General features: G+C 41.9%; 1 protein-coding gene across 3 annotated transcripts; it reads right to left on the reverse strand.

Annotated features, from left to right (window-relative positions):
• Positions 1–2,840: 2,840 nt before the first annotated feature.
• On the reverse strand, positions 2,841–12,057 carry LOC137602538 (iduronate 2-sulfatase-like). Of its 3 annotated transcripts, none has more exons than XM_068325369.1 (13): positions 11,934–12,057; positions 11,340–11,476; positions 11,053–11,230; positions 10,708–10,796; positions 9,665–9,865; positions 7,887–8,057; positions 7,658–7,784; positions 6,528–6,698; positions 6,069–6,175; positions 5,297–5,413; positions 4,833–4,943; positions 4,543–4,668; positions 2,841–4,451 (listed from the first exon to the last, which is right to left on the reverse strand). In XM_068325369.1, exons 1-13 carry the CDS (start codon positions 12,007–12,009, stop codon positions 4,383–4,385), a joined length of 1,680 nt encoding a protein of 559 aa, XP_068181470.1. In that variant the 5' UTR covers positions 12,010–12,057; the 3' UTR covers positions 2,841–4,382. The 3 variants fall into 3 exon arrangements, 2 of the variants coding, with proteins under 2 accessions (XP_068181470.1, XP_068181472.1); XR_011037178.1 differs by lacking the exon at positions 2,841–4,451 and adding an exon at positions 5,037–5,064 and having other exon boundaries at positions 4,642–4,668; XM_068325371.1 differs by lacking the exons at positions 2,841–4,451; positions 4,543–4,668; positions 4,833–4,943 and adding an exon at positions 5,044–5,174.
• Positions 12,058–12,251: the final 194 nt, after the last annotated feature.

Below are 12,251 nucleotides of genomic sequence, written 5' to 3' on the forward strand. Positions count from 1 at the left end.
CCGTGACAAGGGGCAGGAACAACACATTCCAGAGAATCTCAGACATTTATTATGCCCGTCGCTAGGCTCCACCTTAAGGATGAGCCGCTATACATTAACACATATGCATCGTGTTGTTCTCTGGCTGGTTGTTTTTCCCTTATATGGTTCTCCAGTGTCAGTCTCCAGTGTCAGTCTCCCGTACCAGTCTCCAGTGTCTCCACCTACAACAAAGAGCCAAACAAATTACACAGCCGGCGTGGACGGTGGACGCCCATTACACAATGTATTTAGCTATAACATTATTAGGCGAAATACAAAGTAAATACAAAACCTGAGAATATATTTGATTATATTTTCCTTCACTCCACCTCGCTCCCCTGCTGATTTCCCCTTTCAGTCGCTTCAACACATTTACCTCTCAATCAGAAAGGCCATGACACAAGCTCACAAACACATCAGGCCAAACAAACTAAGGTGTGTAATGAGAAGATAAAAAGTTTCTCTTTTGAGGTGGGTGACAGAGTCCTGCTGGCCAACAAGGGGGAAAGGGGGAAAAAGAAATTAGCTAATTGATGGGAGACTGTGGTCTATGTGGCTGCAAGCAAGAATGACCAGCTTCACACTTGTAATTAGCACCCAATTACAAGTCGGAGCAGGATAGTGCATACGAATCTGATCATACCTGTTAACTTTTTGCCCCTACCGTCATCGGATAAGGCTGATTAGGAAGACGACTTTTCTGTTTTCAGTGCTTGACAGAGCCAAGATGCAAGTACGATGAGTGAGTTGGAGCAGAGTGATGCCAGGGCCACTCGGTTCTGTCACAACCACCTGTAGCAGTCAATGATGGCCCAGAGGTTGGGAAAAGTTCCATTTATGTGGACACAGAGTCTACGGAGTCGTGTTCTGGCACTCACCAGTCACTGGATCAGTTGCTTTTCACAGACACGGTTGGTACGTCATGCAGGGGGACCGTAGCTGTGAGTTAGGTTCTGTCTGTGACTAATGTTCATGGGGAGGGTACTGTGGATTCTTCACAAGGGCAAATCCGCACTAGATTAGGTAGGCTGGTCAGACCAGTGAATAGGTTTACGGTATTCAGATTATGTCTACCCAGAGATTTCGGGTTATTGGTTAGAGATGTAGTGGATGATTTTTTATCAAACCATTGTAATTTGATTCGTCTTATGTAAAGCATTTTGCAAGATGACCTATTAAAGATGTGTTTGTGTTTTCATAAGGTCAGTCTGACTCTTGTGTGTCTTACACACTCTTGTGTGTCTTACACACAAGAATCATCCAAGAACCCCCGACAACGACAATCCATTGGCCTGAGGCCATAACAAAAGCACACACACACACACACACACACACACACACACACACACACACACACACACACACACACACACACACACACACACACACACACACACACACACACACACACACACACACACACACACACACACACACACGTTAGATTTGGTTTTTACAGTTGTCTGATAGGGGTGTGTGCATCACAATAACTATGTTTTCCAAGGCCTTTAAATGTGTCTACGTCATATTTCCTTGTGGTGGAGTGTGAACTTGATCACATCACGCTCTTCCTGCTCCTCAGTTGGATAGTTTATTTTAACTGGATGGGCTGTTATATGAGTTATAGGTAGGGAATTACATAGTTGCACCCGTATCTATAACACTACGGATTTTTTTTTCTTTATTTTTGTCTTCTTTCATGGTTTGTAATCATGAGTGTATGTATATACTGTAGATTGTGAATTCTGTTCATCATAAAGCACAAAACAGTGGAGGTGAATGTAGCTGTAGCACGTTGTTGCGCTGTTGCGTATGTTGTCTGTATTTTCCTTGATGGGAAAACAGGAAGCATTGGATTTCCAGGCAAACATCCAAACCTTCGTCACCACCCTAAAGTTACCATGACCCCCCTTCCCGTCTTTCTGGTTTTTGTACAATTTGGGTTCTTCGCTGCCACACCTGGCACCCTGTTTCCTCTTGATTTGAAGTGTGACCCAAACATGCATTATTTCGCTGCTACATAATCCCTCCTCTTTATGAGATTATCATAAACTACTCGTTAAAATAATGTATGGTGAATCAGCACCTATGTCTGTATGTATGTGACTAGGATTTGTGGCACTAAGTGTAAGGTTAAACATATGGCTGTGTGAACTCCAAACATAGTGATAAGTGACATGAACTTAACATGAATATACTAACATAACTGGTCATCTGTTACCATTCCTTTGATTTGAAGTGTGACCCAAACATGCATTATTTCACTTCTACATTTCCTGACTGATCTGGTGTTATGTACTGATGTACTGAGAATCAAATTGAAGAATTCCTGTTTTGGCCGTCAACCATTCTTCTGCTGCTACCAAGTCTGTATTTGTTATTGCTGAAGTATAGCACTTAGGTGTCCTGATTTCTAAAACAAATACACTACACAGAATCAGAACCACTTGCAGACTCACGTTGCTACGTCAAGATGGGCGCTGCCTTGAAATTTGTCATTTTTAGGGAGTCTAGCACAATTTTCCATTTTATATTGTAGAATTGTACAGTATGTGCACATTATAACACCTAAGATTGCTTTATAAAAATCTTCACACAGCATGTTTAGCTTTGTATGCTTAGTTTAGGAGACACGCTGGAGTCAGGTGGGTAGTTGTTGGCAAAAAAATATCATTGTTTGACATGAACTAGAAAAGTAGCTTGTTCTATTGTTTGGGGTTCCTGCTGTGTGGTCTAGACTGTGTCAGGGAAATTCTTCCTGCTAAACTGAGATTTGCTAATTCTCTGAAGAAGTATGAATTATGGACACAGTGTGATAGACCATTTCTCTTTAATACATGTGGTGTGCCAAATGCTGTGACAACTGTTAGAGCATTTGGAATTTTATACTTGTTCAAGCCCAGCTCAACAACAGATTTACATTTACAACACACAGATGTTTTACCCTCTGGCTTCCTAGAAGGGGGTAAACTTCTTTTGATCTTTTCTAGGGTCAGGGGAAGCCTTTTTGTCTCAAGCAATCATGAATACGCCAACCCCCACAAGGCTCAATGGCTCCCAAAACCTTAACACAAACATTTTTCTCAGCTGAGTGTGACCGGAGCTGCAACCCGAGATCTCACGTTCTGTATTCAAATCTGACCACTCTACAATAAACCTAAAAATAAATCCTTTGAACTCCGAGGTAAATTCTACTGGTGATTTTTAGCATGTAGGAAATTTCTCTGAGACGAGAGGGAGACTTATAATACTGACAATGGAAGCGTTCGTTTTCCATATTCTAAGAGTTGGTAGAGTTAGGGAGGATCAGTACGTATATGTAGAGACCTGAAAAATTGCTTTTCATAATAGGTCCCCTTTAAAGATTTTTTGTTTTACAAATAAAAACTTCTAAAATTTGTTATTGACTCAGAAGTGGTATCTGTTAGAATAATGTACATTTATCCCATATTTACATCCCTTTATTCTTTATACTGCATACCATGAGCATATAAATGTGGGTTTGTGTGATTGTCTTGCTATGCACTGAGTTATGTTTAGGCAGAGGTCAAAAGGTCAAAGCTGAGGTAGCAGCTAATGACTATTTTAAGACGTAAACCTTGACCTGCTGAAAAAAGGACAATACCATAAAAAAAAAAAGGAAGAGGTTTTACACTTGTGACATTATACCATACATGGTGCATTGCTGATATTCTCATCCCCCATCCTTTAGGACACATTGTAAACAGGGACTGCCCAAATGAAATAAAAGGAGGGGTTTTCGGCTGAGACGCTCAGAACGGGGTGGAGATTTGTAACTGAGCATATCTCTGTCCGTTCTCCTCGCGAGTAAAAAATTCAACTGGGTGAGTTTTCAATGTTCTATGTTGTTTGAACCTGACAGTATCACTTTCGCAATTGGACATGTCAATCAGAAAATGTATTTTTCATGGACATGAAGCTTAAAAAGAAAAGATGCACTTCTCAGTCTTGACAATAAATTCCCAGATCCCTTAAGACTGGCATCACTCTGCATGCACTCTGTGCTCAGGAGGAAGTCGATCCAATAAGGAGCTGCTGCACATGTACGGGTGTTTAAACAGACTCCTTTAAAGGTGTTGTGTTTTTACAGAGACCTCAGCTGCTTTATTCCCTGACTCATGCAGAAACCAGATCTGACTGCCACTGAGTTCCTAACAAGAGACATTAGCCTGAAGAACTGAGCCCAAAAGATTAATGGTGATACCACACAGCAGTGAATCAAGTATGAGCGACATTAAACAAAATATTCAAGGCATTCTCCCATTCTTTGTCAAGTTTTTCATCCATCCATCTTCCTTTGCATTTTTCTCTAGCCGTCCATATGGTGCATTTTATTTTCGTCATCGTGTCTTCATCCCTGCTGTGAAGTAGAGAAGCTGCAGCTTTAATCTTGTCTGCAGAGTCACAGTCTGGAAAACAACCGCAGAGTCACAAATGAAGCAAACAAGTAAATGAATCAATGAGTGACAGCATTAGAGGAAAATGTGTAGAACGACTCACATGAGACAGACTGGCCATTTTTCTGATGATCATACTGTGCTCTGAGTCATTATAGATGTTGTTGTCCTGACCTGGGTCACTGGCGAACATGTACAACTCACCAGCATGGACATCGGTTACATTTGCCTAGATAGACGGAAGGATGAAAAGTATAGTCTGTGACTGTCAGGGCAAACATTCCCAACATACAATATGTTGAAAATGCAGGAGAAAATGAATTGATTCACCCCACAGGAACACATCAGATGGATATACTGAACACAGGAGGATAAAGAGGCAGATACACCAACCTCAAATGTTTTAGGGTTGAATCCCAGCCAGAGAGTGTATCTGTAGTCCCAGCAGCGGAGAGAGTAGCCCATGATCTTTATTTCTTCCAGGGAAGGGAGGTCCGAGTTATTCTACAAACAAACAAAGACAAACATAAAGGCCTTTTAAAACGGTCTCAAGCACTTTTAAGATTGTCCTTCAACCTGCAGCAGGTGAGCACTCACCTGGACATGTTCATTCAAAGGGTTTGTGCTTTTGGTTGGAAGTAAGTAGCACCACAAGCAAGAACACAATGCAGAGGGGTCAAAGAGTGTTACAATCAGGGACGTCTGAACGATCATCTGAATAACCTTTCTTAATTACTGACATTTTAAAAAACAAATTCCAAATCTGTTAACAGTAGCCATGTGGCATATTCAAATATTTCTGATGGGAACTGGAAAGCAGCCATGGTTGAATATTTTGCAAAATTGTTCTCAGGTACCTGTGGTGTATCAGCGGGTCGAGGGTACTGGCTGAAAGCTATGGCTTCCGCATTCTCCCCCCTCTCTCTGTGTCTGAAGGTGTGGGCCAGGTTGTCACCTTCTGTACACAACTCCTCCTGAACAGAGGCAGAAACATCACAGGTTCAATCACAAGTTAGTGTTTGTTTACTCTGTGATACAAGTCAGTTGTTGACATCAATAGATGGCTGGAAAGTTGATATCATGTGATGCTAAATTAGGCTGCAGTGTGAACTAATTACGGGGAGGTCACCAATATTTGCTGAACAACAAAATACATTTCAGAATCCTACTTTTTGTGTGCAAATAAGAATTTAGTTCATTACTCATTAGCTACGATTACTTAGATGTTCAGTGTGTGGGAGTGTGTAGCACCTAGTGGTGAGGAGGCAAACTGCAGCCAAGTGAACGTTCCTCCCTTCATCCTCTCTGTCGTGGGTCACACAAAATGTGAAATGATTCTGGGTTCCAGTATGAATTAGATTGACTCTAATTTTGCAAATAAAAGGTATAAAGAGAAAAGCTTACTTCTTTCCCAACTAATTCACACGAGTGTCAGTGAGCTATTTCAGACCATTAGACTGACTGGTATCACCTCCTTGTTAGACTATGTTACCATTTTAAAACAGTATGAATATAAAGTCTGCCAAGAGTAAGAAGTATTAAGAAAAAAAATCAACTCTTGAGTAACATTAATCCTCAGGTAAGTTACCAGAAAAAGATCCCAAGAAGTGGTTAAAAATCAATTCAAACCTGTAAAGAAATGCCAATACACGGTTTAGGCACTCTGAGACCAGCCAGGGCGGAAACAGTAGGAAAAATATCCACCAGCTCCACCATCCTTTTTATTTCTTTGTGATCTACAAGAGAGCGGGGTCGGACAAGATTTCCATTAAAATATCCTAGACTTTTTTAAGTCCGAATTTTTTAATTTCATCAACACTACATCATTTGTACTGAAGAAAAATCTGTTTGAGGATAAATATCAAAGTGTATCTCTGACTAAATGCTTCTGAGAGCTCTCCAAGGAAATCAAAGACCTCATTAAAGTCAACTTGACATGATGATATACGTTTCAGAAAGGTTTCGATGAGCAATTTGCACCAAACATGTTAGAAAAAAAACTAAAGTTTCCTTTCCTGCTTTGTGATCTGATATAAATGATAAGTACATGTTCGTGTCGATTAACAGTTGTCAGTGCAGTGGACTTACTCGTAAAACTAAATTCTGCTTTGTCGAAGACATCAATAAAGGGAAATGTGGACGTCCCAGAAGAATCAGGATGAGAAGTGACACCAGGAACGTAAAAGATTAGAGGGACACGTGTTACCACATCAAAATTAGAATATTTAGCCCATTCGCCATGTTCTCCTAATGACCATCCTGCAACAAGAGGAAGGAAGAGGTAAAAAATGTTAGACATTAATGATTGAGGCAGGTGAGAATGTTTAAGGGATGCCATAGATGTCAAACATACGCTGTGTATTTGCTTCTGCTTGACAGGTGGGGAACAAGAATTGAAGAGAGGAAATCCAAAGGCCTGAAAATCTCACCCCCACTTCAGCAGCTAGAGTTTGACTGTGGCTGTAAATTCCATCGGGCCTATCTGCCACTCTCTCTCTCTCTCTTTTCCTTGCCCTGTCTCTATCCCATTGTATTTCCTTTCCCACAAAGCCGGAGTACGGGTCCTGCCCGAGGTTTATTCCTCAATGAGCGAGTTTTCGCCTGGCGCTGTTGCTTCTGCTTGCTCTGGAGGGTCCTGTTGGGTTTCTCTGTCTGTTAAAGCGCTTTAAAATGTCTGCTGATGTGATTAAGCGCTATATTAATAATGGTTCATTGACTGAACTGGAATCGCGCCCGGAGTTTGCCCGCCTCACGCCCCAAGCCAGCAGGGATAGGCTCTGGGTCCCCGTGACCCGCGCAAGTGGATGAGGCTGTCAGGAAAATAAATGAATGAATGAATGATTTATAAAAAAAAGTGTTTGCCTAAAGCAAACACTTTTCTTGATATTATTGCATTTGCTGGAGTTCAAGTGAAAACACTTCAATGTCCTTCGATGAAGGAGACATTAAAATAAATCCGGATCAAAGTCAGAAAATTTTTCCTTAAAAGTAAAGCAAAAATATGGAGGGCTGTAAGAGCCCAGTATTTTATTAGAACACTGCCATCTAGTGGTGAAATGGTAGTAATCTACATTTGCCATATCTAAACACTCGATACTCACACACTGCCCCTCAAGCCTGACAGTCATGTTATTATTAAATATTCAAACAGTGCTTAAGCCATCACACGTCGGTATGATCAGTCATTCCCAGTTCATCCTAGGCTCGTGTCCACTAACCATGATCTGACAGGAACACCACCTGAGTGCTGTCGGCCAGCCCCAGCTCATCAAGAGCGCTGAGCAGCCGTCCAACCTGCCTGTCCATGTAAGACACAGCAGCGTAGTAGTGCTGACGGATACCCAGCTGGAAAGGAACAACCCGTATCATGTTGGACCATGTTGTGGTGTGTGGAAACAAATTATCCATGGTGCTGGTTTAGAAATGCTGAGAGCAGCTTTTTCATACCTGGATGTCTTTAGGAATCGGTCCGTAGGGGAAGCTAACGTTGAGATCACTGACGTCTTCTCTCTTTCTTAAGTCTGTCCAGGGGGCATAGGCCACAGGTGGAAGGCGTTTGGGGACATCGGGGTCAGGGGCCAGGCTCATTTTCTCTATGGGATAAAGGCTCAGATACTCCTGCAATAAAACAAGTTAAACATACGATAATAAGCAGAGCGACTTGTATTGTGTAGACAGTTATGTTTCTTGGCTGAGAAAATCTTTTCATCAGGTCTGCCTACCAAAAATACTCAAACAAGTAGTTACATACTGAACTTCAGCTTGAAATCACTCTCAAGTACATTTTTCCTGACCAAAGAACAAAAGTCAACGTAAAGTCAGACTCTCGTCTGACCAAAGCACTGACTCCATCCAGCATCGAGAGTCGAGTCAGAAGTCTGTTTTCTTCAACGGTAGAAGTGGAGCACTCGGGTTGTAGCGGTCAACTCTTTGTCAGAGGGGGTTAACGGTGGACCCATTTTTCAATCTGACACTACAATGGTGCTTTTAAGAACCGATAAATTAGAAAACTGTCTGTGCCTCACAGCAGACTCAACATAGAGCCTCATCTGAAGGTGATCTGTAAAGTTACTAATATTAACAACAAATTTAAGGTAAGATCCTTCACTACTTATTTTCTGGTAGGTCAGGTCATGCATTAAAATGGTCCAGGTTCTGTGCAGCAACAGGACTGAACCTTTTCCAGAGGTTGCGGAAATGTAAGCAACAAACAAGCCAACATCGCTTCATTTTTACGCCGGCTACACAGGACTGACTGAGCCCTCTGGCGTCATTTCAATTCTGTCTACATTATAATAATTACCAGTAAAACAGAATTCGAGTTAACTACTTCAGTTGGTTGTCATTTGCTATAAATGCCACACTGTTCGAAGTAAAAAACAAAAAGGTGATAAGTTGCTAGTCAGCTGGGATAGGCTCCAGCTTCCCGCAATGGTGGATTAACAAAAGGGATAGGAAGACTGGTCTGTATCAATGGCAAGATGTATGGGGTCATGTATGGTTACATTTTGGGTAAAAACCTCCTTCCCTCAGTCAGAGAAATGAAGATGAAACTTGATTGGGTCTTCCAGCATGATAATGATCCAAAGCACACAGTCAGGATAACCAAGGAGTGGCTCAGTAAAAAGCATATCAAGGTTCTGGAGTAGCCTAGCCAGTCTCCAGACCTCAACCCAATCAAAAACCTGTGGAGAGAATTAAAACTGTTGCCAAGCGACAGCCCTCAACATCACAGCTCTAGAGAAGATCTGTGCAGAGGAGTGGACCAAAAATACCACCTACAGCGTGTGTAGACCTGGTCAGGAACTACAGGAACCATTTGACCTCTGTCATTGCCAACCAAGGCCACATTACAAAGTATTAAAAGTATCTTTTGCTGACTGGCAATACTTATTGATCACCCATTTTCACAAATTGCTCAAAAATCATACAGTGTGATTTCCTGGATTTTTTTTTACATTCTGTCTCTCATGCTTGATGAGAGACAGAATGAAAATTACAAACCTCTCTGTAGTTCTTTCTATTTGTCTTTTTAAATAGAAATAACTTTTAGGTTGTCCAATACTTATTGGCCCCACTGTATTTCAATACTCCAAAGCCTGATGAAGCTGAAGCCTCATTCACCCACCTAGACTGGCTTTCACATGAACTGATCAACCTACCACCACCCTTGACTCTTCATCAGTCTAGAGAGGAAGTGCTAGGATTGATATTGTGTTGTGTACCTGAGGTATCCTGAAGGGTATGTGCGGTTTGTAAAAGCCCACAGCAAGGAAGAAAGGAGCGCTACTGTTGGCTCGACTCCTCAGCAGCCTCACTGCCTCGTCTGCATTCTCGATGTCGGGGAGGGTTCCTCCAGGCTGCTCCGTTACGTTCACCGCACACAGCAGATTGGCGTGGAGCTGTTTGTCCTTGCCTTTACACATCTGGGAAAAGGTCAAGTGAAAAAATCAGCAAAGGCCACATTTATACACCGTTTGTGTTGGGATCATTACAGTGTTTCAGTGCAGAATGATTGATTTTAAATTTCATTGTTAATTATTGTAACACGATGGTCACAAGTTAGCACTAACAGAACTACCTTAAGTCAAGCAGATAATGCTCCTTATATTATATTCTGGATCCTATGTAACTAAATGATATTTATATGATAGTTACATATGGTTACAGTGCAGTAATTAGCTGTCTGCCACTACATGTAAAAAAAAACAAAACTGTTCATTACATTCAGATTCCATAACTAGGAGGATGACTGACGGTTTAATCAACTATCAACTTAAGAGCAAAAATATCTTTCCAGAACATAACATGAGACAATGAAGCACAAAAGGTGTGTCTAGGTTTAGTTTGGTTCTCGTGTCTGTTACATCCAAAGTATGGCGAGGAATTTGAGTGATCTCACTCGTTTCCTACTTTTAAAATATTGTCACGTCAGCAGGAAGTGTGATCACTGAATCATACAATCTAGTGAAAAAATAGTTCCTACCCTCAAGGAAGTTGCGTACTTGGCTTTAAAAGGGATAGGTTTAACGAAGTTGCCCAGTGAACGGACTTCAAAAGTCAAGGTAATGGCTGTGAAGATTAACACAGAGGACATTTAGATCCCTCAAAGAAAAATGAGAAGGTTGAAACGACTCAAGGCTTTGAAGCAGAGAAGAAAAATGTTCAGATTCAAATCCAGGTCATGTCCTGCCTCACTTTAATGTGTATAAAGTCAATTAAATGCATTAATGCTCATGTCTAAATGGTACTTCTTCCATAGTCCCACCTTTTCATTCTCATAAAGATTGGAAGGTGGGTGGTAGGCAGGAACAGACCAGCTGTAGGGGTAGTCATCTGTGTGGTTCGAGGAAACACCTTAAAGAAAACACAGTTACCAGCTTAGACAGACAACAAAAGTCCAGATGTTACTCCAAACAAATCCATTCAGACTGGGTTCTCTTCGCAATTATCTTCTCAAAAAAACAGCAGCTCATCTGTAGTTCTTACTGGAGTTTGAGAAGTGACCAGCTGAGCAGTGGATCTGAGGATCGCTATAATCAGTGTCGTAAATCCTGTCTGTGAAAAGATTCTTAAACTATCAACATATCCAAACGTAAACTCTTCATCTTACCCGGGTGAAATATTTTGCCAACAGACATGGTGAAGTAGCCTTTAGATTTAAAGTACTGTGGCATGGTGGAGTAGTTTCCAGCATGAACCCTCCAGTAGGAGTTGAAGTCATAGAGCCTGGTGGTGTCTGGTCGGCGACTGGTCAACATGGAGGTACGACTGGGAGCACACACGGCTTGCTGAAAGAGGAACACACAACTTAAAACATTCAAACTTCTCAAATGACGACTGGCTGAACAGGTTGATCAGATTCAAACCACAAGAAAAGCGCTGATGATGAGAACAGACCTGGGCATACGCATTGAGGAAAACCTGGCTTTTGGACGCCAGCTGGTCGATGTTTGGTGATTTGACCAGGGAGTCACCATAGCAACCCAGCACTGGCCGCAAATCATCGGCCATGATGAAAAGGACATTTCCCCCCTCTGTAAGCAAACATCATCAGCACAGTTCATTTTTGTCATGAAAAGAAAACATCAAACTTTTCTGTCCAGTTTCTCAACTAGTTCCCCTAACTAGTTAGTGTCTGCTCAACACAGAACCATCAAATGAACCTGAGTCACTGATGTGATGACTGAGTGTTTCTGGAGATGGAAGGAAGCTGCAGAACCCGGAGGGAACCCACGCAGACACGGGGAGAACATACAAAATCCACACTGACAAGCCGCGGCTGGAGCAGTGTGTCAAGTTACCAAAATGACTTGTTAATCCTCCACCATTACATTTACCAAAGACGTGTTAACAGAAATGTGGACGGGGACACTTTCCACCCTCCTAAACAAGAACTGGAGATGCGGTATAATGGAGATTATTAAATAAACGTGAGAGTCAGTGATGGAGAACAGAACCAGAGCAGCTCGTTAATGCTTGACTAGTTCTCACCTCTACCAGGAACTCCTTCAGGAGCCACCGAGTCCAGAGCCAGAAGGAGAAGCAGCACTCGAACACTTCCAGACATGTTCGTTCACCTGCACAACTTCAGCCGTCTGAACAACTCAGTTCGCAGCCTCCAATCAACTTCCTGGCTCTTACGTCACCTGGGTAAGGCTATCTATTGGTCCACTCACCGGGCGCCCCGCCCCAAAGCGCTAATCAGGTTAGTTCAATTACCTGTCAATCAACACCATGTCTGGAAGAAAGTTCTTTTAACAAAGTTAAATGTTTCCAACCTACCGACAGCTATTTACGTTATTAGGATAA

This window comes from Antennarius striatus, chromosome 10, assembly GCF_040054535.1.
Source record: "Antennarius striatus isolate MH-2024 chromosome 10, ASM4005453v1, whole genome shotgun sequence".
Classification (NCBI taxonomy): domain Eukaryota; kingdom Metazoa; phylum Chordata; class Actinopteri; order Lophiiformes; family Antennariidae; genus Antennarius; species Antennarius striatus.

Excerpts from the sequence above, each read along its gene's own strand:
- LOC137602538 (XM_068325369.1), bottom strand. The coding sequence starts at position 12,009 with ATGTCTGGAAGTGTTCGAGTGCTGCTTCTCCTTCTGGCTCTGGACTCG. Across the intron at positions 10,797-11,052 it reads TGGCAAAATATTTCACCCGG|GTGTTTCCTCGAACCACACA; the intron begins GTAAGATGAAGA and ends GTTTTCTTTAAG. Across the intron at positions 7,785-7,886 it reads CGATTCCTAAAGACATCCAG|CTGGGTATCCGTCAGCACTA; the intron begins GTATGAAAAAGC and ends GTTCCTTTCCAG.